Source organism: Pezoporus flaviventris, unplaced genomic scaffold (assembly GCF_033815535.1).
Source record: "Pezoporus flaviventris isolate CSIRO_AGI_PZ_B2104156 unplaced genomic scaffold, CSIRO_AGI_Pfla_v1 ptg000003l, whole genome shotgun sequence".
Taxonomy (NCBI): Eukaryota; Metazoa; Chordata; class Aves; order Psittaciformes; family Psittacidae; genus Pezoporus; species Pezoporus flaviventris.
In genome coordinates, this window is record NW_026892551.1 from 10,503,320 (window position 1) to 10,530,950 (window position 27,631).

The 27,631-nt window shown below is 35.8% G+C and overlaps 1 protein-coding gene across 7 annotated transcripts in view; it reads right to left on the reverse strand.

Annotated features, from left to right (window-relative positions):
- PIBF1 (progesterone immunomodulatory binding factor 1) overlaps nucleotides 1-27,631 on the reverse strand; it is a 126,789-nt gene that overhangs the window by 21,452 nt on the left and 77,706 nt on the right. For 6 of the 7 annotated variants that reach the window (XM_061445277.1, XM_061445276.1, XM_061445283.1 and 3 more), the window contains 6 exons: nucleotides 26,475-26,640; nucleotides 23,237-23,387; nucleotides 20,069-20,159; nucleotides 15,628-15,730; nucleotides 10,899-11,029; nucleotides 526-610 (listed from right to left, as the gene is read on the reverse strand). In XM_061445277.1, the coding sequence (XP_061301261.1) occupies nucleotides 526-610; nucleotides 10,899-11,029; nucleotides 15,628-15,730; nucleotides 20,069-20,159; nucleotides 23,237-23,387; nucleotides 26,475-26,640 (727 nt within the window). The remainder of the gene's footprint in view (nucleotides 1-525; nucleotides 611-10,898; nucleotides 11,030-15,627; nucleotides 15,731-20,068; nucleotides 20,160-23,236; nucleotides 23,388-26,474; nucleotides 26,641-27,631) is intronic. The other variant, XM_061445282.1, reaches the window with a different exon arrangement.

Sequence of the window (27,631 nt, forward strand, 5' to 3'; positions counted from 1 at the left end):
TGGACGAAACCTGTGTGACTACCATCCTGTTTTCTCTCCCCAAATCCTATTCTGGAGATGAAAATAAACTCAGATATGTGTACTGGAAATGAATCGGACAATGCTTTGTCCAGGTTTTTGAACTCAATAACTGGGGAGAAGGGAGAGACCTGGGCCATACTGTGGCACATGCAGGTCTTGCAGGTTACATGTGTTATTAATTTCACTACCTTTACCTAAATACTCACTAAATCCTTGCAAATGCTGAATACTTTGCAAGGCACATCTGTTGTATAAGAAAGAAAAGAAAGAACAGTGAGACTAAGTCATCAAAAAGAATTCAGCAACTGAGAGTGTAACTAACTCAGAGCACAACTGAGAGCCTCCTGAGTGCCTGCCAGACATGATTACCTCTGTGTCTGAAAGCAACACAGACAAAACCCCAAGAAATCAAACCAAAGTAAACCAACTTTTCCCCATGGTTTAAGGCTGAGGAAAGGAAAAAAAACCACACTGATGGTAGTAATGCTAAACCAGGAAGATTACCTCACGGTGATTTAGAAGTCTCTCCAAATCTGCTGCCATTTGATTCTTGACACGCAGCAAAGCTGTCTTTTCTTTATTTAAAAGACTGGGAAAAAGAGGATAGGAAATACAGTAATAGCAACAGATAATCTCTTTTAATCTTGTATTCTGGCTGAAACATGCATTTTCTAAAGCTAAATACTGGCAACGAGGAAAATCTGCTCAAGTAATTGTATCAAATGATCCTTCTCTATGTTCAAGCACTGGAACTGTTTATAAATAGGCCTGAATGTACTGATACATACAAAATCTCACTTTAGTTGAACAGAAATACTACTCAAAATCATCATAAAATATGGGGGTGAGGGTAGTGTTGATTCTCTGAAGAATTTAAACTATCAGAATCTTCTGTCTTGCTTTCTTCTATGCAAAATGAGCTCATTTTATAAATAAAGTAAGGCTCCATATATCTACATTTCTATATCAAAATGTGTATTTCTTTGTTGCATGCATCACTAGTAGCGGCAAACACTATTCTCTCAGTATCACCTATTTTTATACTACTGTATTAAGGATTTTGAAAGTAACAACTACAACTACAAGGTAGAACATCATCTAACTCTCCCTTTTAGCTGTGTAGTTTCTGCAGAATTTGTAAATTTTTTTGCCTTTTTTTTTTTTTGTTTTATATTCCTGGACAATGCATGGGGTCAAGTTTATCCTGTGAACCAAGTATGAAAACTGTTTTAGCATGAAGGCATGCTTTTATAGCACAATGTCAAGTTTAACTTTAATTGTTCTTTGTTTTCCCAGTTACAGAATGCAAACATTTGACGTGTTTAGCATATACATTCTGATTCCAGGCAGCAATTCTAATATAATTAAATGTATTTTTGTATTTAGCCCCCACATTGGTTTCTATCAATAAACTTCAGACTCATACATGCATAATGCCAGTATATAATCTAGTTTGTTAAAACAACCACAGAGGTTTTCTTGGAAGACCAATGGTATATATGCCATTATCATGATGTAAGTATATAGGTTGCACAACTTGAATTATAACATAAATCAACAACTATGCAATTCTGCATATGAAGTGCAAATATGCAATGCTGAATAGAGGTCAGGAAGTTCAAAAGCAAATGTATTAAAATTTTATAAATGCAATAGAACAATTATATATGTTACAAATTATTTAATACTCCCAGTATTTAATCCAGGAATGATTAACAAAATAAATCAAACTTTTCTTTAATTGGCTGTTATCATCTGTTTGCTTCAAATAGGCAAGATCATTCTTTGCCACAGAAATTTTCCTAGCAAGCTCGGTTTTGTAAATTATGACTATCAATTTCTTCTAGGCATTCATTAACTCTCAGAAAACTTGTAAGTTTTGGCAAAATTGCTCAGTTGTCTGAGTTATTTGAAAGCAAAGTAGTAACATTCATGAAAAACTACAAAGTTTAATATTTTCAAGAGTTATTTTCTATGACATTTTTAATCATGATGAACTTGCAGTACTGTATTTTTCCTGGGTTCATATGTTGTAACTGACTGATATGTCATTTTTCCTTGGATTTCTGTACTTCCTAATAGCATAAACCAATCCTTTCAGAGACTCACAAACTTATTAGAGAAGCAATAATAAAAGTTCCTTTATGCCTTAAATAGTGTACGGAATAAGCATAAGCATTAGTGTTCATGGCTAAACCAGAAGTTCACATTCAGCATTCAATTTCATCTACAGAACAGAACCTATTCTAGTTATACCTTCTGAAACAGTATGACATGACTGATCTATATTGAGCAGTTGCAACTTTCTTCTTTCTTTGTTTATGGTCAAATATAGAAATTAGACTGCTACATGACTCAGTACCACTTGATGTGTCTTATGCCATACATATGAATACAGAATTACCAAAGGGTGTGCAGACTTCAGATTTAATAGTTCTGCAACTGCAGAGAGGGGGAAATAAATACTTGTGAAAGAATACTGCAAAAGAGGCACACATACATTTAAAAGCAGTTACCAGACATCACAAAGTAAATTCATACCTCTAATGAGCAAGTAAAGCAGAAATACCTTCAAAAATTCACTTTGGAGAAGAAGACTGACCATTTCTGTCCCTCTTATGAAAACATTCTTAACAGGCAGCTTGGGTATCTGCAATCCTACTTGATTCAGTCAAGGAGGTTCTAGCTTTAAACTACCTTACACTTCATCAAACAATAGTTTAAGTTAATCCAGTTTTGATGGGCAGTGTAGCAAATTAGAGAGCAGCTTTACAGTTTGTTTCACCTGCCCTAAGTGAAAATTGATGCTGAAAAATCATCCTTCCCTAATAACATACTGGTAACCTGCTCTTTATACTGGTATCTGAAAATTTGTTACCATGTAAGTAGGTCACTTCACTGGAAGCTGTAGTCTTTATTTTTCACATGGATCACCAAAACAACTTGATTTACCATGTACAGCGGAAAAACACAGCTGAAACAAGGATGAAACTATTCCATTTAGTAACTGAGTGCCTTAACTGTCTTACTGTGATTCTGAAACCACAGTCTCTAAGTCTAGACAAACCATTCTCACACCAAGGGTTACAACTTTCATCTTAAAAGACAAGATCTTCTTTACTATCTTTAACTAACCATACTTTAAAGTTTTCATGATACAGAGATGTATTAATGTACTAGAGTACTAATCATTGAAAGAAATCTTCCAATGACTTGCTCTGGGGTGAAACTGTGTAAACACTTGGGAAAAATGGACTGTGTTGAAGTGATACAATATCCTTGCAGCTATTTAACAGCACAAACTCTGTTTTCACACTGCAGATGTAGACTAGGCTATGCTCCACACTCCTGGTCACTGACTGCTCCATCCTGAATGTGCAGAAGGCGGTCTTTGTGATACATCATATAAGCGAGGCCTCCAAAGTCCAGGTTGGAGAATTAACTGAGGAGCAATGCAGCTCTGCTTTTTCTTGTATGCCTTGATTTCCAGAAGAAACCAAATGTCTGGGAGGAGATTCAGTTTCATTCTGTCAGGCTTTCAAAACCTAACCAGGTATGAATCCAGGTGCCAGGAATGCAGGACTTACCATGGAATACACTTGTCTTATACATACACATTGTTCATAGCAACCACTGGATTGTTTTGTTTTGTCAGGATCTAAAGCCAAGGTAGCTTGGTTGTCATAAAGACATTTTTAGGTGACCTGATTTTTTTTTTTTTTGAGAATGGAGACTAATATTTTCCAGTCTCAGACTTTTAAAACCTTTTGAATTTGGGCAATTAGCCCAAATCTCTGCTAGTTACTATATTAGCTGCTATCCTGATCACAAACTTCTATTATTAGGTATTCTGGATAATGCACTTATGTTGGACACACTAAATAAACATGAATTTACATATAACTGGGTTTTATTATTACTTCTGTTCAGGTTGAAGAAAAGAAATACGTTTAGTTTTCAGTGATTGTGTACCCCAAATGCTGTAAGAAATAAGGCCTTTCTGTTAATTTCATGTTATGGCGTGGTAAAAGTGAAAACAGAAGTCCAATCTTGAGGTTTTTTTTAACATTTTATAGTCATATACAAGTATTACCATAAAAAAAATTATTATTGCTTAATAATGTTAAATTGAGTGCCTGAGGTGGCTTAAAAATTCATCCGTGTAGTGTCCAAACTGAAAAGAAATTCCTTTTACAAATTGTAGAAAAAAAAACCCCAAGCAAATAACTTTTAAAAAGCTGTAATACAGGTCAGAAAACATTAATTTATAGAAAAAAAATAATATATATTTCTACAAATTTTATTTGGAGCATTTCTCAGATTAAACTGGAGTAGCATTGGAATAGATGCATATTTCACAGAATGGTAGTGTTCTCGTAAGAGCTCACTGCCCATTCTGGGATAAGAAAAACTCATCTAACACTGTATGCTGAGCTTTGTAACGTTTAGATGGCAAATAGAGAACCCAAAATGTTTTAAGTAAGGAACATTTCAGTACATAGCTTCTTAGTGAGCAAAATCCTTGTACTGCTTCTGGATTTGCCACACAGTTAGGCTTTTGAGGAGTGCTTTTGGGTAAGTGAACCACTTTTAAAACCAGCCATCAGTACAGAGAAATTTGAGTAACTGCATTTAAAATAAATACCCTCTCTTTATGAATGAAGTCCTGTTTAATGTCTCCAGTTACTTATAAACCTAGATGTTTTTACCAGAAAATTATGTACTAAAACGACAGTTACTTCACTACACACATAAGAATAAAATTCAGAGATTTGTTTTCCCACAGCATGACACAGTTACAAGGCATTTCTTTTCAAAAGCAGTGCTAAATGTGATGTTTTCGTTTCTGGTTAAAGAACTGTATGCTAGAGAGATTTCTTTATAGTAATAAGGAGTCATCCTCTTACATACCACTGCTTGTATTAACCATGGCTATTTGCTTTTATTAACAAGAGTGCTATGTAGGCTAACATAAACGAGAGGTTACTTAACAGAATATTCTGAGATACAAAGACCACCTATAAATTCACCCTGCAGATGCCCTGTCAGTCAAGAGCAGAGGCTTTGTTTCCAAAGTGTATCTGCAGGTGCATGGATCAGTGCACAAGCACATGCAGTGTTCTGCTCCCAAGACCACCTCAGTTTTCCCCATAGCTAAATGCCAGCACAGCCTGTGGCCTGGATGGGAGAATTCTAAGGGGATGGAAAGGAGGGTGGTAGTGAACATACCTGTGGGTAACATCTGACAGAGGTTAGATTACCCCTAAATAACCTCTCTTTTTATCTTTGAGTGGTAATACACTCGTGCCTTCACACTTGAATCTAAGCAGTTACATCACACACCTGTAATAACCTGGAGATGGGAACCTAAGTTGTTTTTGCAAATAACTAACAATCGCTATAATTACAGCTACTCAGCTAAGCATTTACAACACTTCTTAGTGAAGGTATGGCTAAAGATCCACAGACATGTGAAAAATGTCTAGAATTGACACACTTCTCAGCAAGCCACTGAAGTATCTCCAGCTCTGGTGAAATATCCTACTTCGAGGCCTGGATTCCATCTTTTGACCATTCCTGTCCTTTCAAGGAGAGGTTATCTAGGGTTTTGAGCAAACCTAATGTAGCAGAAAATGTCTTTATCCATGGCAGGGCACTTGAATAGATGTCTTTACCCATGGCAGGGTGTTGGAACTATATGATCCTATCTTTACAGATCCCTTCCAATCCAAACCACTCCATGATTATTCTATGATTCAGTTTGGCAGCTACTGACATAAGCAACTTTGAGTACTATTTGAATAGTCCTTCCAAGTGAAGTCATTTTGATAGAGAGGGTCTGAATGATAGCTTCAGGTTTAGAGGTACGATGCTTAAGGATGAAGGCATGTAAAGCTCTCTGGTTACAGTGAACTTTGAAAGCCATGATGGAAGGAATACAGGGACATTGTTTGGGAAGCCAGAGATCAGGTCAGGAAAGCTAAGGCCCAGTTAGAACTGAGTCTTGCCAGGGATGTCAAAGACAACAGGAAGGGCTTCTATAGGTATGTCGCAAACAAAAGGCAGATTAGGGATAATGTGGTCTCTCTCTGGAAGCTAACGGAAGAACTGGCTACCCTGGATTTTGAGAAGGCTGAGATTCTCAATGACTTCTTTGCCTAAGTCTTCACTGGCAAAGGTTCTGACCACACCACCCAAGTCTTGGAAGGCAGACACAGGGATTGTGAGAATGAAGAAGACCCTAGGCCCACTGTAGGAGAGGATCAGGTTCGAGATCATCTTAGGAACGTGAATGCGCACAAGTCCATGGGACCTGATGGAATCCATCTGTGGGTCCTGAAGGAGCTGGCAAATGAAGCTGCTAAGCCACTGGCCATCATATTTGAAAAATCATGGCAGTCAGGTGAAGTTCCCGAGGACTGGAAAAAGGGAAATATAACCCCCATTTTCAAGAAGGGGAAAATGGATGACCCGGGGAATTACAGACCAGTCAGTCTCACCTCTGTGCCTGGCAAAATCTTGGAGCAGATTCTCCTGGAAGGCATGCTAAGGCACATGAAAATCAACAAGGTGCTTGGTGACAGCCAGCATGGCTTCACTAAGGGGAAATCCTGCTGACCAATTTGGTGGCCTTCTATGATGAGGCTACAGAACTGATGGACAGGGGTAGAGCAGTTGATGTCATCTACCTGGACTTGCGCAAAGCTTTTGATGCTGCCTGGCATGACATCCTTGTCTCTAAACAAGGTCTAGGTTCGATATAAAGAAGTTCTTTACTGTGAGGGTGGTGAGGCACTGGAATGGGTTGCCTAAGGAAGCTGTGAATGCTCCATCCCTGGCAGTGTTCAAGGCCAGGTTGGACAGAGCCTTGGGTGGCATGGTTTAGTGGGAGGTGTCCCTGCCCATGGCAGGAGGGTTGGAACTTGATGATCTTAAGGTCCCTTCCAACCCAAATAATTTTACGATTCTACGAATCTACAGGACTTCTCAAAAGTATTATATCAAAATGATCTGCCTAAATCTGTCCAACTCCTTCTACGGAAATAACTGCTGTCAGAAATGCCACTTTCACAGAATGATGCAGTGTGGGGAACCCTGAATACATCTGTTGCCCCTGAAGGGACCACATTATAAGTTGCTTTAGGCCATTTTGTGAAAAATCAGTAAAAATATGGCACAAGAAGTTTCACAAGGAGATTGCTGTCACAGATAGCCATCCTTATAGTTGCCTTCCTCTTGATGCCAATTTCATCAAGACTGTGTATTTCATGACAAAATCAAAACCACATCCAGCAGCAACCAACAGCCTTCTCAATAGACAAGGAAATACAAAGCGCTGCAGGTTGCTGCAAAGCATTTGCAAGATTGCAACAAAGTGCTGACTCATCATTCTGAGAAATCTGCTGGAATCTAACCACACTAGGAGGAGTACATTCTAAAAAGATCATTGACCTGCACACTGAAGCCCATTGGGGATTAAGTTTAAAAAATTAAATTCACTTGGAAATTAGTCCCTGCTGATCCCTCCACACTCAAATGAAGTAGGAGATGATAAAGAACACTGGCACTGATAATACAGATGTAACTGCTCCAGTTAGGGAATCCATGACTTGCATAATGCAGAACCGCCTCTTCAGATAAGCAGATGAGATAAAAACACAACACGAAAAGAACATTCCTCTACCATAGATTCTGCACACCAAATACAAAGGCAGAAAAAGCATGATCAAACACTGGGCAGCCATGAAGGTAAAACTAAGTATTCAGTCCTGATTGTCAGGGTGGAGGCATATCAACATTACCTTAATTTTTCTACAATCTGGTACTCAAATATAAAATTTAAAAAATAATGAATTAAAAATTTACTAGTATTTTAAAGGTGTGCCTCAAAACAAGAAGTTGAACATTATTCTTCTGTTAGCTGCTACTTGTGAAATTGCTTTATAGAAATAAATTTAAGGTATTGTATGTAAAAAAAAAATAATGTGCTTTCTGTAACTGTAGTATGAATTAAAACTCTGGTATTAACTATTAATTATAGGTAATGCCTGAAAAAAACATTTCTCATTAAAATGGCTTTACAAATACTAACTTTTTCCTTAGTTCTGAGATAAACCCGGCTTCATAAACCATGTTTAGTGTTTTCACTGTTACTTTTCTATAGCACCAACATTATCAGCAGAATTGAGGGCCCTCCTCGAAGAGCATTAATTCTCTGACCTCATCCTCTCAAAAATATTTGACACACAAACCAACAAAGTTCTGTTTAATAAACTAAAATGGATAGGAATAGTGGGCTAAATATTTTGATCCAGCAGAGCTTCACTTGGCATGTATTTGGTAAAGATTATCATTAATTTACTGAAATACCATTCTGACTCAGTTCTGGAATAGCTGGGAGCTAGACTGGTCCACAAAGTAATCTGAAATCACCTAAGGGATATTTTAACTTAAAACTCTCATCAGCAGATTCCTCATGACAAAAGTGTGCTGGAATGTAATGGTTCTCTATTTAGAAATCCCTTCCTCTAACCTTCCTCTCACTTAAGGGAAAGCAAAGGACCAACATTATCAATTTTATACCAGATTACGATTTCTTCTGTTCTCGAGGGAACATAAATTAACAATTTAGGACATTTGTTTTAAATTTGGAGTTATGAATAGAAAAATTAGGGACTACCTGTCTGTACCAGAAGTCCTGAGATATCAGGCTGTTTCCAAGAATTTCATTGGCCCATGAAACTACAGCAAAGTTGAGGCAAACTTGTGATAAGGAAATAATAGCTATTTTTAGTTTTCAAGAAATACTGGAAACTACAGGAAAAAACTTACCAAAACATTTGATGTGCAAAGTAAATGTTACTTTTTTTGCCACAAAACCATTAAGGATAAAAATATTTTTTTGCCAAACCACACTTTCATTTACAGAAACATGGACTGGTGGTGAGCACACGCCAGCTCACCACAGTAGAGTACTGCTAGTATGTTTACCACGAATGTTCTCACTGTGGTGCAGATCCATTTTCTTCCTTAACCTCAGGCACGTTAAGATGCCAAAAATTCCCTTTATAGTTAATGGAGAGTAACAGGCATCTCTAGCAAATGACTCACTCCATCCAAAATCTGAACTGCTTTTTAGAGATGCCACTTCCTCCATGCACTATTAAGGAAAGCTGATCTAACCAAGTTCCTAATTTAGGTGCCTTAATTTGTAGGCTAAGTTTAGGAAGACTATCTGGGCATACAGATTGTTTGTAATGAACCATAAAAACTCAAGGGAATCAATGCTAATAATGCATATATTTTAAGCAGAAATGACCACCTATTTACTCCTTTTTTTTTTCTAGCTTTTGAGAAGACTTTTGGGCCACTATGTGGATAATGGAAGATGTTTTTATGTTACCATAACCTGAACATTTAATTTGCTAGCAACCAACTCTTTGATGATTTTTTCTTCACAACTGAAATGTCAAATCCTGCATATACAGAGAGAACATTATGATTTTTCATCTGTAAAACTATAATTTACCATTGAAGTTTTTCTTATATCAAGTCTAGGAAAATATTAAAAACCACTTGATTCTGGAATAAAAAAGGATCTATTCTTACTGAATAAAAGTTAAACCTAGTGAAAGCTATCTTGTTAGGAAGTATGAATGAATATTTCAGTTTATTTATAAATGCACTGATTTATGGATAGATTTACTTGGACGATAAGCGTTTTCAGGTATTCCTCAACGGATAACGAATACTATCCCAAACTATCAAAACACTCTGAATAGATACATATGTAAGACAGTATGCAAAGCATTTAGCTGAGTCCTAGTTTTTCTATTGTCATTGCTTCAGCGGATTTGTTGGAAAAAAAAAGGGTATTTTTCATGTAATTGCTTCATAATACAATCACATTAATATTTCATACTTTTTACTGTATGCATGTCCTAAACCAAGATACCAAGGATGCTGGAGAGGGACTCTTCACTAGGGACTATAGTGACAGGACAAGGGGTAATGGGTTGAAACTTAAACAGGGGAAGTTTAGATTGGATATAAGGAAGAAGTTCTTTACTGTGAGGGTGGTGAGGCACTGGAATGGGTTGCCTAAGGAAGTTGTGAATGCTCCATCCCTGGTGGTGTTCAAGGCCAGGTTGGACAGAGCCTTGGGTGACATGGTTTAATGGGAGGTGTCCCTGCCCATGGCAGGGGGCTGTAAGTAGATGATCTTAAGGTCCTTTCCAACCCTAACTATTCTATGTTTCTATGATTCTATACCACATAAACATCTAATAGTTAAAATGCTAATTCTTCTGCAGCGCAGTGCAGCCATCGACTTCCTTGAAAATCAAGGGGCAGATTGTAACAGTTTACTTGGGAACCACATGTTAAACAGTTTATGAAGTTGTACGAGGATAGGAAGATGCTGAGTGTTCAGAGTTCTGACAGCTATATATAGCATCCAATCAGAGTCTCTACTAGAGGAAGTCTGCATGAGTTATTCCCAAAATACCCTTTGCTGGTGTACTAGTCTATTATTTTTCTCTGACTTTATTTCTTTATTTTTACTTTTGTACATCTGGTGTGTCATTCTTTCCCCCTACTCTTCTGAGCTTTCCTCTATTTCACGAGACCTCTTGTCAACTTCAAACTCAGTGTAAACCTGACTGTCATTGCTGCTTTTCCATACCTAAAGCCTCTTTTTCCAGACAGTACGAGAGAAATCACAGATGCTAGAGTTACAGCATAAAGATCAGATTTAGTTAATGATGGAGTTTCAACATCTCCTACTTCATGGCCAACAAAATAATTGTTTTCTAATGATAAACACATAAGTGATTTTACTTTCATTCTAAAAATAAAGATACAGTGATTTTAATTACCTGACATCTTTTTCAAGTTGTATAATATGTTCTTTCTGTCGACTTATTTGAGAATCTCTCTGTTGCACAGTTTCAATGAGATATTTGTGTGGTTGTTGTACTTGATTCAACAAAGAATTTGCTCTTCCAAGCTGCCAAAAAAAAAAAAGTATTACTACTATAATTGTTATAACTGATAAAGCATAATTACTTGATTATTGCATATTATTGATTATTACTAATTGCACAATAATATAGAAACCAACCCTGTTATTTAAGAACAAAATTACCCTCAAATTACTATTTAATACCGTATCCTCTTACTTTTCAGTTGCAATTACACAGTATTTTCACTGCAATCATGCTACCACTTTCGATACTTCCTAATCTGCATTTTCAAGAGTTTTAATATAACAGTTTTGACTGATGAAAAAAGTTAGTATAGACAAGGCCTCTGTTTGTTCAGCTTACTGACTACAAGTGACTTTTTCAAAACAGTATACTATTAAAATGGAATTTTCAGCTTGGAAATTGAACAGAAATTGAACTGGAAAAAAACTACAGCAATACTGTAAGTCCCCTGTCCTCTAATCAATTACTGTACATGAAAAGTGAAATCCAACAGGATGTTTACAAGAGGAGTATGAAATAGCTGTCATACCTATAAGAAGGAAATAAATTTTACTAGCTCTATTCCCTGAGAAAATTAGGACCACTAGGTTTAAAAAGCTTGCAGGATATGGCTGTCATCTTGAGCAATATAACAAAACCATTCTCTAAAATATGTAGAGAACTAAGATCACACATCAAGATTTAGCAGTTTCAGCAGCTAGACTGCATGAAAGTCAAGACTACATTGTTCTGACTGATAAATACTTCAGTAGGAAAGTGAGGTAGTGTAAGCTTGGTTTGATGCTACTAAATCATCTGTTAACTTCTAACTTCACCAGCTAAAAACCATGCTGCTGTAAGGTAAAAAGGCTATCCCTTCTCTCTCCATGGTCGTGCTTTGCTGCCTGTTTGACTTTATAAACTTAAAAGAGGCTGTCATGAAATTGTAATCAATTAAGTGTTAAATGAATTTAATGGATCAATTTTACTTATACACACATATAAACTGAACATTATCCTTGAACAAAAGCACTATTGTTTTGAAAGCAACTTTGATTTCTTTCTGCCTTAATGTACAAGATTTCCTTAAGTACTTCTGTGTCATTCTTTTAAGTGATAAATCTAATACCTTGCAACTGGACACAGAATCATACAATAATTAGGGTTGGAAAGGACCTTAAGATCATCTAGTTCCAACCCCCTGCCATGGGCAGGGACATCTCACACTAAACCATGTCACCGAAGGCTCTGTCCTACCTGGCCTTGAACACTGACAGGCATGGAACATTCCCTGACGGGACAACTCTATCAAGCTGAAAGATTTCATCATTGTTCAGCTTGATCTATACGCTCTCATTCAGAGTGAGATATAAAGTGATTTTGGTAAAAGTTTCAACTGAGGCTTACAAAACGCATAAATACAATGTCTTGATGAAGGCTCAAAAAAGTAATTCAACAGCAAGCCAAATATATCAGCTTAGTAAATTTCTTTATTTAGGATATTGCTTTTACTGCATACTGACTCAATATTTGCTTTTTAAGTCAGCCAAAGAACATATTGGCCTTCTAGGCACAAGAGAGTGTCTATCCATCAGTTCTGGCACTGTGCTAAAGTGAAACTGTGCAAAGTGAATTCATTCCAAAACTTAAGATTGGACACTAAATGTACCAATTGCAGATCACTACTTTGCAGAACCTGACATATTGTCTTCTACTTACTTAAACTCGGAGTAACATTAAGTGAATTGCAGAGGCAATAATCTGATTATCAGTAGATGAGGATCTTGGATCAGGTAATGAGAATTTGTTTTACCCTAGACATGGTCAACAAACCTTTTGTAATTTTAAAATTGCAGGTCATTGCTATACAGAAACAGGACTTTGAGGGAAATTTCTTTTCTAATGCTGTATCATGACCTGAAAACAGATAGGATCCTGCAGTTAAATAAAGCCTGACAAACTGTAATGGGACTGGCAAGTTTTTTTTGCAGCAGCTGAGCTTCCACAGGGTTCCAACTTTCAAGCAGGCCCACTATCAGACTTCCCATCAAATGAATGAAATTAAGGAGAAGTCAATATTTTCTTCATGGTAATACTGGACTTTCCCAGAAGATCAATATGACTTTTTTTCTATAAAGCTCAACAGCAATTGGCTGTGGACAGTCCAGAAAAAGAATCTCAGAAAGAACATCCACTGTAGTTATCACAATCTCTTTCTTTTCCTCCCTTCTTTAAAGGATTAAAAAAAAAGCTGCATGATAAATACTGCAGTGAAATAGCAGTATTAAATGCAAGTTCAAAAGAATCTTAGCATAGTTAGGGTAGGAAAGGACCTTAAGATCATTTAGTTCCAACCCTGCTGAATGGGCAGGGGCGCCTCACACCAGACCATGTCACCCAAGGCTCTTTCCAACCTGGCCTTGAACACTGCCAGGGATGGAGCATTTACCACTTCTTCGGGCAACCTGCTCCAGTGCCTCATCACCCTCACAGAACAGAGAAAAGCTGGTCCAATCACTTTGGCATCAACTCTCAATCCATGTGCTAGATTTCATCCAGATGACTGAACAAACTGTCAATCAAAAATTAATGGGCTACCTAAGCAAGATGTAGTCTACAGGGTCTCTGTTTTGCTCTTAAAAAAAGAAAAAAGACAGATGATAGCTTAGAGTAAAAAGTCTGTCTTAGCTCAGGGGATTCAGTAAAGTCAGCAAAGAGAAATTTAAGAACTTTGACTATGTAAAGAAAGATAATAGATAGCAATCAGTATAAAATATGAAATACAGAAAATTTACAAGAGGAGCTACAGCTTCAAGGGGAAAATTGATACTTGCAGGCATAAAGCTCTTAGAAGGAAAAAAATGGGAGCAAATAAATCCTAGAAACAGTACAGCCCATTATGAAGAGATATGCTAAAACTGTATATAATGCTGAAGACAACATGGAAGTTTTTCGCTCTATTTGAAAAAGTCAGATGATGGGCTTGTATAATGTAAGAATTATGAACTATATTCCAGTCCGTTAATAACAAGTGTAAACTCTTTGTGCACATATTAAAGGATGGCGAGCAGAATAGCTTAAGTAATTGTTATAAAATTAAATGGCCTATAATAACACAGAAAACTAAAAAAAAGGAAGAAAGAAATCTTATGAAGCATTCAGACCTGGATGCCAGATATGAGTTTAATAGAAAGCAGGTCTTAAAAAAGTTTTACTTAACCTTAGGATTTTGATGCTAATAGACTTAGTAGCTGTGCATTAGCTATGTGCAAGACATTTAACTTTATATGGGATGACATTCTGATTTCAGCTATACAGTTATATGATACAAGATCAAGAAAGGGCTATTTGACAATTCACAGGAAAATAAAAAATGAGGTGAAGATGTTCTAGTGGAATTTTGCAGGAAATTGAACTAAGGTCACTGGTACTGACTAGAAGTAGTGACTAGAAGTAGTCGCTGGTAGTGACCTAGAAGCAAATATAAAATAACTGAGGGCAAGAAGAAACGTATTGAAGTGGAAACCAGTAGATTTAAGTAGATTTAAGATTTTATTAACAATAGTGAAATAATAGTGATAGAGAAGAATACCAAGGATAACATTGGATTCCTAAATCTCTGATGTCTTCAAGTCAAGAAGATTTGAAAGATATGTTTTAGTCATATATAAATTACTAGGATATACCTACGAATCATAATAAATTGGCTGACAAAACCCAAAACATTTAAAAATTTCACTTGTTCACATACCTTTCACTGAAATATTATATATAATCATATATATATGCACATATAAAATATTTAAATTTAATTGATTTTATGTATGTGGAAACTGACATTATTTGCACTGTGAACTACTGGATGTAGTTATCCTAATCTATAATTACCATGGCTTTAAAAATCAAACTGTTAACTGCATTCCTGAAATAGCCTAGAAATTCCATAGCAAATAGAAATTCTAATAGCAAATCTAAAAGCTCATTGGTTCTTAAGAGAAACATAGAAGAAAATTTAAAAACATTTTAAAAAAACTAGTTCACCTTAAATCTGGAAGATTTCATGCTGAGTTTTGTTTAGCATTTGTTTTCCGTGTCAATGCAATATGTGATTTCAGGTATTATACACAGAATTTAAAAGATAATGAAATTAAACTCATTGTAACAAGGAAAAAAAAATAATATGAGCTTTTTAAAAAAGCAGCTCATGTTAAATATTCCCTAGATTTGTATATTCAAAAGATTCAAGAACTGCACAACATAGAAAAGGATTTACAGAAGTACCTTCAAAAGTGATTTAGGAGAAGAGCTGTGTAAAATGAGGCATTCATTGAACAATTAACTATCAAACAGAACGAACTAGTTTGGCTAGCTGGTATTCAGTTCAGAAATCAGAACGCTGTTTGTCTGGCTTACATTCTTGTTTAGCCGGTAAAATAATCCCTCTTTCAATCTTCATTTCAAAATACAATATAAATTACTTTGAAAACGTTTAGCATAGAGTTTTGGTTAATTATGACGCCAGTTTTTGACATCAAATAGACAATAAACACTGTTCAGAAAATATTTCATTTTATGAACAGCTGTTCCACAATGTTTATAGTCTCTACAGATTTGATCTTTTTTTGTAGCAGTAATTTACCTCTTGTGAAATCTGTGTTACTTGTTCCTTCTGATGTTCCAGATCTTTTACAAGCAACGAGTTTTGCTTTTCTAGCTGCAGTAACCTCCTTGCCAAGTGCACGCTGTGCCAATAAAAAGCAAACTCAAGTTGATTTTTTTCCAAAATATGCAAAAGAAATTCTCACATTTATACTTGATTGCCTTAATTTTTTCACCAGTGCTTAAATACTAATATATAAACTACACAGTGAAACATGCAGAATGGTCAAAGTTAGAAAAACAATGAAAATACTACAAATTTTAACAACACTGAAACAACATTCCCACAGTTATGCCATTGTAATATTTTTTACAAAGTAATTGCCTATATAATTTTTGCTATATAGCAATTGCGGAAATTATGTCAAAATTTTTTTGTTTTTTTTTTTGTTTGTTTTTTAGCAACATCAGGGAATCACTGTAATTGGCTTCTCCTTAAATAATTAAACAAAATGCACATTAATATAAATTTTGTATATTATGTATATTTTGTAGTGGAACACTGCAAAATGCAGTATTTTATCATTTTTAAAACAGACGCAAAATTGTTTTGTCTGACATTTATTATGGTAATAATTGTTATTGTCACTTTATGAAAATAATCTCTCAGAGAGATCCACAAATTAATTTACAAGTCAAGAGAAAGGACTGTTGAGTTACTTAAACACCTTAGTTAAAAAATTAGATGCTCAACCTTTTGCATGTTTCATGCCCAAATTCACAAGTGTTTATCATCAATTCCACAGCATAGTTCCATAAGGAACATGGGAAGGCTCAGCATGCAATTTCCAGATATCTAACCTAGTCTTTCAGGCTGTTACTTATCACTGAGTCAATATGGTCTGTAGAACCCGACTATATTCCAGTGAAATGGACTCCTAGATGGGGAAGTAGAGTGGGCTCCAAACTCCACTGAATATATTGATTAGAATTAAACCAGTTATAGTGGGAGGTTAGGTGCCCAATCTCCATGTTAAACCTATGATTAGATGTCTAAATTTATGTATTCTGTCATGAATCCTGCATCTTTGTAGGATTCAGCAGCTTGGTGGCTTATTATCAAAATTGCTTCTAGAGAATTTATCCATGTAACTGTCTGTGTTACGTACTTTAGTCACCAATATATTTCACAACGTAACATGGGAAATTCAGAGCTCTAAAATGACGAAGATACACAGGGCTAATACCACCATTTAGCATGTCTTAACCACTGAACTAATGGCTCTCTACAACAATCTATCCTTCCATTCAAATGTGTGCCATTTTTCAGGAACACTGTACACTGAAGAAAGGAAGAAGTCATTCCAATGCAGATCTTAGACTTTCAATGTATACCATCCATAAACTGAAAATGTTAAGACTGTTGGTGACCAAATAATGGCTATGAAAGTGTTAACCAGTTCTTGACCACGATGCTGTATCTATAAAAGTGTAAGCAGTCTAAAGGAGACCAACAGAGAGATTCTATTTATCCTTAAGGTGAGGTTTAGTGTGTAAAGCTAGATGAGTGTACAAACTTTCTCTTAAAATCTGACCAGTCATAACCTCCACCTTCTCCTCCGTAAAAGGAATACACTTTCAGACTGGGCAGAAGTCTTAATATTCACCTCTGTTATAAACCTACCCTTCCGTACAATATTTTACTTTCACCTTGTATGACAGCAATCCTTGAATTCTCGATAGCATTCACTATGAGGCTGGTTTCTCAGTTCCTCCTACAAGGAGCGTTAGACTATGTAAAAAATAACTGAGAAAAAGAAACTAATTCTCGAAACTAATTATTTTGATTTTTATTTAGGAGATACAAGATGTGTATTAAGAGTCCATCTAGTGAAAACGAGAAATTAAACACTTCTCTAATGAGTTAGGGATCCTATACATTAGCTATTAGAGTGTGAGGGGAAACTCTGATACCTTCTCATAGCAACGTTGGGAATGTAGCCCATTATAATTTTCCCAGCTACAACTGTTCAGTGAACTTAACCTGAATTTGCAGGTATTTAAGGAAAAACACAAGTACATCTTTCAAGTATGCTTGTCAATATGTTTTTTGACTAGTTTAAATTACAAGCAAAGGGACAAAGACATCTTATCCTGGAAAAATCTGAGTCTGACTATACTAGAAAATTATGCAATGCTCAATAATGTGATAATTTCTTGTTAGCAAAACACTAGAGCATCCCTGGTAGCACTCTGGCATTTACTCATTAACACTCTTGCAAACAGTTCCTGAGCATAGCTGAAGAGTTAGCGTGGGCAAGTAAATCACTGCCAAAACATAGTTCACATGCAGCTAACCTACACTGAGAATTTAGTTTTATGGAAGTAGGCCATTTGGTCTTGATGCTTCAAAATGGTCCCAGGCATACTACTATGGGTGTATGGTACCTACATCCTAAGTAATTAAATAGTTGTTTCTGGCCAGTATGCAGAAGTATACCTCTATGCAGAGGTATAGACCCCCCAGTGTACTATGCTTGAATAGGTGGTTTTATACAGAGTTCCAGAGACTGAAGTGCATTCTGTGAACTTACAAGAACTCTTCATTTAGGATCCCATATGTCTGGAATTAACGAGGAAGTACTGGACTTCAAAAGAAGATTTATTGTGTAGGCAAATGATTCATATTGAACCTAATAAGGTGGGGTTCTAACTGAAACTCAGAAAAGTTCCCAAACTACTGACAGAGAAGAAAGGAACTGAAGTTCTAGGAAATAATGCTATAGAACTCTCAACAGTCTCCTAAAAGAGACATGTAACAGGCTCATGGAGGGATTTTTGCTGTCCTGCCCCCCCCACTTTCTGTTTTCTTCAATTTTAAGCAATATGAAAAGAAATCTTACACAGAAATAATCTGAAGAGGCTTAAGGGTATGAAAAAAATTAAGCCATGCCAAAATTAAAAACTACATAGAATCTTTACGATTTTTGTCAGCAGTATGTAACTCAGTGCGCAACAGGTCTAATCTGATTGACAATCATATTGACAGCACTTGAAAAACAAATATAAATGACAGAAGAAAGATATGTGGCCTATAAATCTTTGTTGCAAACATGAACATACCATCATCTACCCTTAATTCTCATCAGTAACTTAGAATAGCTAGAGTTGGAAGAGACCTTAAAGATCATTGGGTTCCAACCCCCCTGACATGGCCGGGGACACCTTCCACAAGACCACATTGCTCAAAGCGCCATCTAACCTGGCCTTGAACAGTGACAGGAATGGGACATCCACAGTTTCTCTGGGCAACCTGTGCCAGTGCCTCACGACCCTCACAGTAAAGAATTTCTTCCCAATACACAAAATCTTCCCTCTTACAGTTTAAAACCCTTCCCCCTTGCAGCATCACTACTTGCTTTTATAAAAATTCCTTCTCCAGCAAACCTGTAGGCCCCCTTTGGGTACTGGAAGGCTGCTACAAGGTCTCCTTGGAGCCTTCTTTTCATGTTAAATTTTCTTTGTCATGGAGAAGGTGGTGGTTAAGAGGACAAAACCAACTTAACAAACTAATACTTGATGTTAAAAACAGCTACACGTAAGAAAAACTGCATTTCCAGCTCCTGAATGCTAGGGATGTGCACTGTGAAGCTATGGCACATGTTCACCCTGTCTTTATACTCTTCTTTGTGTGTCTGCCAATGATGGCGGAGTTTCTCATTTTGGTAGAAGACAGCGTGGCCAAAGCCTACCATTACCACAAATTATGCAGTTGACTTTCATGCATCTTAGGTTATGTTTTCTTTTTATACTATCTATACATACTTTTAACAACAACAGAAATTTCGTTGTGGTCACACTTTAAAAATACTATACATAAATCCACATTCCCAGTGTTCCCAGTGATCCATTCAAATGTCACTATTCTTTCTTAAAGAATCTTATTTTAAAATTACTACGATCAAGCGGTCTGTTACTCAGCCTACACATCGTTTTCATCTATTGACCAAATGGTATAGGTAAACTGAATAAATATAACTGGAATCAGATCCTGTATTTGTAAAGATGAAATAGCGATGCTGTGAAACCTTGGCCTTCCTAATATACTGACAGATGTGGTTTTGTTACAACTACATACAATCAGTTTTAGGATATTAAAACCTTATTTGATATATTATTATATAAATGTGAACAATGTAACAAGTCTGTTTTTACAGCTGTTTAGTTTTATACAACTAAAATTCATCCTTCTGAAAAGGCAATGAAAAAAAATCTTTAGATGACCTAGAAAAGTATGTATATGATCATTCATATGCATATGCCACATTAACAGGTCCTAGTCTTCATTCTATTCCTGTAAACTTAAGTAACTAAAAACCCTCTTTATGTTAATTAAACTGGCTGGATTCTAAGACAAAATATAATGCATCTATTTTAATTTACTTTATCTTGAAGAAGTAAATTCAGGAGGCACTTTTTACCTTTGCTTTAGTCGTCTTTTGGCAGTTGTAGGAACATTAGCGCCATACCCATATGAGAAGAGAACCCTTTCAGCTTCAACTTTATCTTCCACTGTAAAAAAATTTGCAGAAAGGTACAATTTAAGAACATAATTACAGTGCAAGAACTTATAAACTTATAAGCAATTCTATTCATAATTACACACACAGACAGACATTTTTCTAGAAGCTAGATTTTCAGTTGTTGTAACCTGGACTTGAGTGGAACAATTTTGTTCACAGTTAGCATCAACACAGTGCCATAAATTAATTTCTTACAACAGTGGCAGGCTTTTCACTTTTTTTTTGTTTTCTGATTAATATAAGACTTATGCAATATGAAAGTAAAAGACAAAAGTTCAGTGTCCTTGAATATTCATTCTATTGGTATAGTCACAAAATACATACTAATAGTATAGGTTTCATTCAGCAGTACAGGGTTAGGTTGCTCAGGACTTTTTCTCCTAAAGAATCCATTTTCTGTGCATACACGTGGAAGTAGAAGATAAAATTAGCGAGTGCTTAAGCCAACTGGATATAAACAAGTCCATGGGACCAGAAGGGTCACATGCACATCTGAGGTTGCTGAGGGAGCTGATGGCATTATGAGGCTGCTGACTATAATTTATGAAAGACTGTGGTGATCAGAAATTTCTGATAACCTGAAAGGAAACAAACGCCATATCCATCTTCAGAGAAAGGCAATGAGAATCTTATGCTTGTGCAAAGTAAAAACATTCAAATTTATCTCTGTCTCAATAAATGACTGATTTCTGAAAACATATTTCTAAGGATTCAAAACACATTGGGACTGCTTTGAAAAGAAATCCCAGTAGCAGCAAGACTCAAACATGCACAGATTTTAGTATTTCAGCTCATGTAATTCAGGTTTCCTCTCTCCTGTAAGATAAAGCGGGCAAGAGGGGAGAAAAAAACAACAGAAAAATGAAGTGTGCGTGTTAGGTAGGCAGGGGCAGAGAGAGAGGGACAGAGAGAAAGGGGAAAAGGAGGAGAATAATAATAAGGGGGCAGTGGCAAGGGTGTGAAGGAAGGAGCACAAGGGAGCACCAGCCCAGGCACCACACAACAGCTTTGATGAATCAAGTAGCTGGGAACATGAGAAACAAATTGAGGAATTGACGTGATAGTCCTATCTGACTCAGCCTTCCTAATGCTCAAGTGCCTCAAAATCAGAAATCCCTTCTCTCAACAACTTGCACAATGCTCTAGCTTCCTCACTTGTCTGATACCCTTTTAATGCTATTTTAAACAAGGATCCTTAAAAAACATTTAGAAAGAACAAAGTCTCTAGTAGAGCACTTGTGATAAGTCACATATCTAGTTACACAAAAAACAGTTCTGGTAAGTATGACAGAAAAAAGTTCACCGATGTGGCAGTACAAAGGCACCAGAACTTCAGATTTTCAAGGCTTAGTTATAATGGGGAATTCTCCAGTGCCTTAAACACCTCTGGTTCAAAAAAACATAAAAAATAATTTAACCTGCCTTTGTCATAATCCTTACTTTTGGTTACAAATTCAGTGTTGTGTGCCTCAAAAATGTCAGTAAGATTCTGCCCTATAAATTCATATCTGTCAGTAGTGTCCATGTAAACGTCAGATCATGAAGACAAACACAAATTTGTAACTGTTGAAGATACCAAGCCAAAGTAATGCTCTGTTTCAGTATGTGCTTCTCTCATGTCTTTTCAAGCTCTTCGCCTAACTTTGTGGTGTAAAATACACATTTTACAAGTTAGGGGACACTTTTTAACAACAGTTTTTTACACTACTTAGCAGAAAAAAATAATATTATATAGTTCAACTTCCTTTTCACTCCAACAAAATCAGAAAACGAAGTAATATTTTAACAGAATAGTACATTTGGAAACTTTTAATTTAAGTCATATTCTGTAACTTAGAATATAAATTGTAATTAAAATACATACTTAATTGTTAAGAACAATTTAGTTCTGTAACAAACTGATATCCTACTATACATAAGAAAATGCAAATCAGTATAAATAAAACCTCTGTATTCTGAACTCTACCTCCTCCTTGGAAAAAATTAAGGTAAGGTCCACAAAATTCTGTATTAATACATAAATACTCTTTAGGCAAATTTATGTACACACACTTCAAAAAACGTTACCAACTATAACATAAGCTTGTATATAGCAAACATGCTTATGGTCAGACTGAGATCTTTGGGTAGTTATGCTATTCTAACAAGTCCAAGCTGCAGTGCACAAAATTAATAAAGTATGTGCAGTCTAATTACTAATGATACCCAGACTTCACTGCATCCCAGTAATACATAATTTGCTCTACACTACTTTTTATATACAGAGCTTATGCAATTATCTTCTACCTGGAAAACATTATTTATAAATTGTTATTAATTTTTTGAGAAGCAAAGAAAAAAAAGGGACAAGAAATTACATGAATTAGTTTGAAATCTTAAAATGCCCTACCCTGTTTACACTCAGGTTAAAAGACTTCAAGATTAGAGTCTTAGTTTCAAATCAGAAATTATTTGCTTTGTGGATTTATTTAGGCTGAGAATCAAATGAATAGAGACTTCACAGAAATTTGCCAAGCAGAGAAAAAAAAATTTTCAAGAGTAATCAGGACTGAATTTAATCCAGGGTTTAATCCATCTGACAAAAGCAACTACTCAATGTCTAATTGCTATTAATTCAACACCAGCAAGAGCTTTTATTTCTCCCCAATTCATTCAAAAATTCATATTAACCACTGCACTGTATTATGAAGCATGCAATTGTCTGTCAACAATGAGAGTTTCCTGATACTTGAAATATACTTAAATAATAGGGAAAACCTAAAAAACGTATCTAATCATAACAGATCATTTGAATAAGGAAATGAGAGATGAGGAAAAAAGAAAGACAAGGATGATTTTTAATATCTATATGTCTTCATTCAAGTTCATTTAATACATATTTACAAATCCATTTAGAAACCCATCATTAATATTTTCTGTCAAAATAGTCACTGCATCTTAATTTTCAGGCATAAGGAGGGAGAATGACAAGCACTGTAATACTTTCCAAATGCCATGAGAAACAAGACATCTTGTCATAATGCCAGAAACACCTACAGACACAACATAATTTGTGATAGAACTTACTTTCTGCTGTCTGCAGTATTATCTCATCAAGCTCTTTTTCAAGTTTTTCGTAAGTATTGAGCCTTGCTTGCAACTCAGAATTCTGTGTCTGAAGCTCAGTAATGCGTGTTTCACTAGAAGACTGAAGACTATAATATTCTTTAGTAAGCACCTGTGAGAATGAATAATGGAGAGATCAGGGAGTCAGTATTACAGCTATTTATGAAACAGGCAAAATGTAATACATGTAAAATGCTTAGCAGTATGATACTAAATCTTTGATGAAACTTTTGCACAGGAAAGATTTAAATACTTTAAAAAGCAGTTATTTTTTTAACTATATTATCTTGCACAGAGTACACTCTCAGGTCATATCACTTATGCCTATCTCCTAAGGCCTCAGTAATTCTAATAATCTCTCTCTTGAAGAAGCTACAAGAATTTTAAAGGAGAATTAGGAAAAGCACTGTAACAGCAGTCAAAGAGTGTAAATGCATTTATTCTTATTGTTTTAACTAGATTCACATATCAGTTATCTGTTTAAAAAATGAAGAGTCCTTTACAGAAGGTAAATACATGAATATAAAAATTTGGTATTTAAGACATACAAGATTCTAATTATTTACTTAAAATTCTTTCTTTACTTACGATTCAATAATATTACTCAGTACTGAAAGGTAATATGCCTTATTGCTATTAAGATTTAGGACTAATGCTATTAAGATACAGGACTAATGTAAATAGCAATCCACTGAGCTTAAAAGAAAAAGCACATATTCAGAAACAGAAGCTCTAAAGGTCTTTATAAGAACTAAAGCTTGATATAGTGCTTGAAAATAGCAAAGAGCATTGACAACAAAAATATGAGAAATCCAACTGGAATAAGGAAATTCTTGGTAAGTAAGTAATCTATATGCTTTGTAGAAAAATTCCCACCAGAACAGGTAAAGTTCTGGTAATAACCAAGCAGTGCTGTAGCTAGGTCTGATACTAACTTCCCAAATGTAAATCCCAAACATTCAAGATGACAGCTGAATATAGATCTTAAGATCAGAAATATATGCATAGTGTATACAGCAGTAATACCAGAATCTCTGTCAAAAATACCAAAGAATGCAGAATGCTTAGAGAATCAAGCCACTCAAATATGAAAAGATTAGTGTAGTGTCATAGACGAAAATGTATAGGTTAAAATTTGGCAACATATAAATTACCTGTTTCCTAATTTTACCATGCATAAGAAGAGAAACTTTCCTGAAATCAAAATAAAACCAAGAGTTGCTTCACAAAGCCACTGTAGCTGAGCCACAAGTTACTAGTAACTACACTATTAAGATCAATATCCTATTAGAAGAGTAAGAAAAATCTTCTTAGTGCATTGATATATACATATATATATATCAATGATATATAAGAAAGGAAAATCAAAAATTAAGAGTTCAGTCAAAAGGAATAAAAGTAAAAGCTTCAGACACCAAATACTTAAATTCTGCAAGAACATTTCTTAATGAAAGAGCACTGGTTTCAAAGTGTCCCTTTAGAGAAAAGAAGTGCAAGAAGTGTTAGTAGAACTGAATGCCAAATATACAAGATGCTACAAGATCAAATGAATATCCACAAAGAAAGTGGAAATATAACTCAGATTAAACTATCTTATCAAAGTTTAGACATGTCTGTGCAATTAAAATTCTGTTTAGCAACATCAAAGTCTAGCAAAACTGGCACTCCCAGCACTCATGACAACTAACCTCATCAGGCAGGATCTGAATGTCCCAATACAGATAAAACAAGAAATTACATTTTATCTAGAACTCTCTATTCTATTTTCACTTTAATTCCTTTTCATAAACACCCTAGGCAGGTTCAGAACTAGAAATGCAGGGACTTTAAGAACAGCATCCTTTCACAGAAAAACAAAGGCTGCCATAGCTGGCACTTTGAAAAAAAGGTTTTTATTTCGTCCTGTCCAGTTTGCATCCTGACATTTGTTTAAGACATGCATACTGCCAATCTCATTTAAATCTCAAAAATTGGACTCAGTGATATAATTCTGAGACTAACTTTGCACAGGTGAAGTATTTGGTTTTAAAGTAAGTTTGCTCTGCTAAATACCGGACACCCTTCCAATACTAAAACAGGTGAACAGGATATGACACATTTTTGAAAGCACATGTTTGAAAGATAATAAATTCTAAGCTTATAGAGATAGAAGGGTCCAAGTCATTCAACTCTACAGCCCATGGAGGATCCCATGCCAAAGCAGTGGCACCTGCCCTGGAGGAACTTCAACCTCTGGAAAGCCCAAGTAGGAGCAGATTTTCTCCTGAATGAAGCTGACGCCCTCAGCGGATTAACACACTGGAGCAGGATACAAGTGTGAGGAGGAAGAAGTGGCAGAGAGAAGCTGTTACAGATAGACCCAATCCTCAGTCCCCATCCCTTCCTGTGTTGTTTGGGGAGGGAAAGGCTGAAGAGTCAAAAATGAAGGAGGGAAATTAAACTGAGAAGAGAAAGGGGTGGGGAAAGGTGTTTTAGTTTTCCTCTTTGTTTCTCCCCATCCAAATCTATGTCAATTGGTAATAAGTGAAGTTAATTTTCCCCAGGTCAAGTCTGTTTTGCTCATGATGGGAATAGCTAAGTGATCTCTGTATCTTTACATCAACCGACAAGCTTTTTCAGCTTATTTACACCCCATCCTCTTGAGGAGGTGGAATGAGAGCATGGCTGGGTGGCTGGCTGGCAGCTGCCAAAGGTCAACCCACCACGATAAGATTAGCAATGTTAGGTGTTTTCAACGCTTACACACCATGCTCTCCTTGACTTTTTTAGCTAGTAAAGATCTGTTCCAGAATTGTATATCAATTAAAAAAACATTTTTATTATAAAATAATGCTATTGCAAATTTTAGCTTTTAGTAATGACACTGAATTCACCGTATTCTTTCCCTACAATAATCACAAAGACTGATATAAGCAGTTTTATGATACAAGCATATATGTATCTCATGTGAATGAGGTGCTGCCTTCAACATCTCTCCATGAGAAATTGTTTTGCTTTCTTCCTCTCCCCTAAGTCTTGTTTTCCATTGAACTGGTCAAACTTAAGCTTCATTATTAGATTCTGCTTCAGCAGAATTTGGTGGGGATACTCCTTCAGCCATGTACGTACTTTTCCATTTTTTCCCCACGCTTTTCCATTTTACACTCTAATTGAAAACAACTACGTGATGGTCCTTAAAGTGTCTCTTTATATAACATACCTCCAGTTTTCTCTGGTATTTTTCACATTCCATTTGGCACTGTGAAAGATTCTTAGCTGTTTCTTGTTGCATGAGTTGTACATGTTCAGTTTCAAAGGATTTTAACTTACTTTGGTGAAGAAGTTCAGCTACTTTGCTTTCTGTGCCAAGCTGCATTTGTCTATACCTAAAAGAAAAAAAGAAAAAAAAAGGGGGGAAGAAAAGGGGAGTGGGGGGGGGGGGCAGGGGGGGGAAGGAAAAAAAAAAGGTTATGATGATTCAAAACTCCAAGCTTAGAACATATGCTAGTTCTGTCCATTACAGGTATAAATTTCAGAAGTTATACAGTATTTCTAAGACTTTAATAGGTGTTAGTATGCTTATCTATGTAACTATTGTAACCTGTATTTGAAACATTTGAAAATTCAATACTATTATAACAACATAACACAGTATGTGGAAAACTCCGTCCATGACTTTTCTGAATATGTGGTTAATGCACAATGAAATGGCAACAACCTTACATTATGCCTTATTTTTTAAACACATCAGATCAGCGTAAATCTCCTTCTTGGTGCACAAATGGATGCACCTGAAGTCTTTTCATGGGAGAGATACTAAGGAGATGCCATCTCCTGTCTTCACCATCATGTGTTACATATGATAGGGAAAAGTGATATTAGTGCATCCCTTGGGATATCCCTTTGGGATATCACAGATACCAGCTACACTGCTTTTTCCCGTATCCAAATATATGAAGAAATGTCAGACCTCATTGGTGCATTAATTTCCACAGAACCAAGGTCCTTCTCAAAAATCAGAGATTAAGTATATTTTTTAGAATATCACTATCAGGTAATTATAGGTGACAGATAAATAATATTTCACTTAGAAGTGGACTTCATTCATTGTACTCATTACAATTAACAGGCAATCTCAAAGAAGAGTGGTAAAAAAGTTTGTTGATAGAATACTAAATTACTGGACATCAGAAAATGAGGGTGATTTGAAGAAAAGAAGAAAGCCGTATGAATCTTAGCATTAAATAATTCAGAGGAAATAGATGCAAAGTAAATCACAGGTTGTAAAAATGATCCTAACCATATACATATAAGGATGAGCTCCTAGCTGACTGCTTTCATTCACAAGTGAGATCCTGGGGTTATGCTAGATAAATC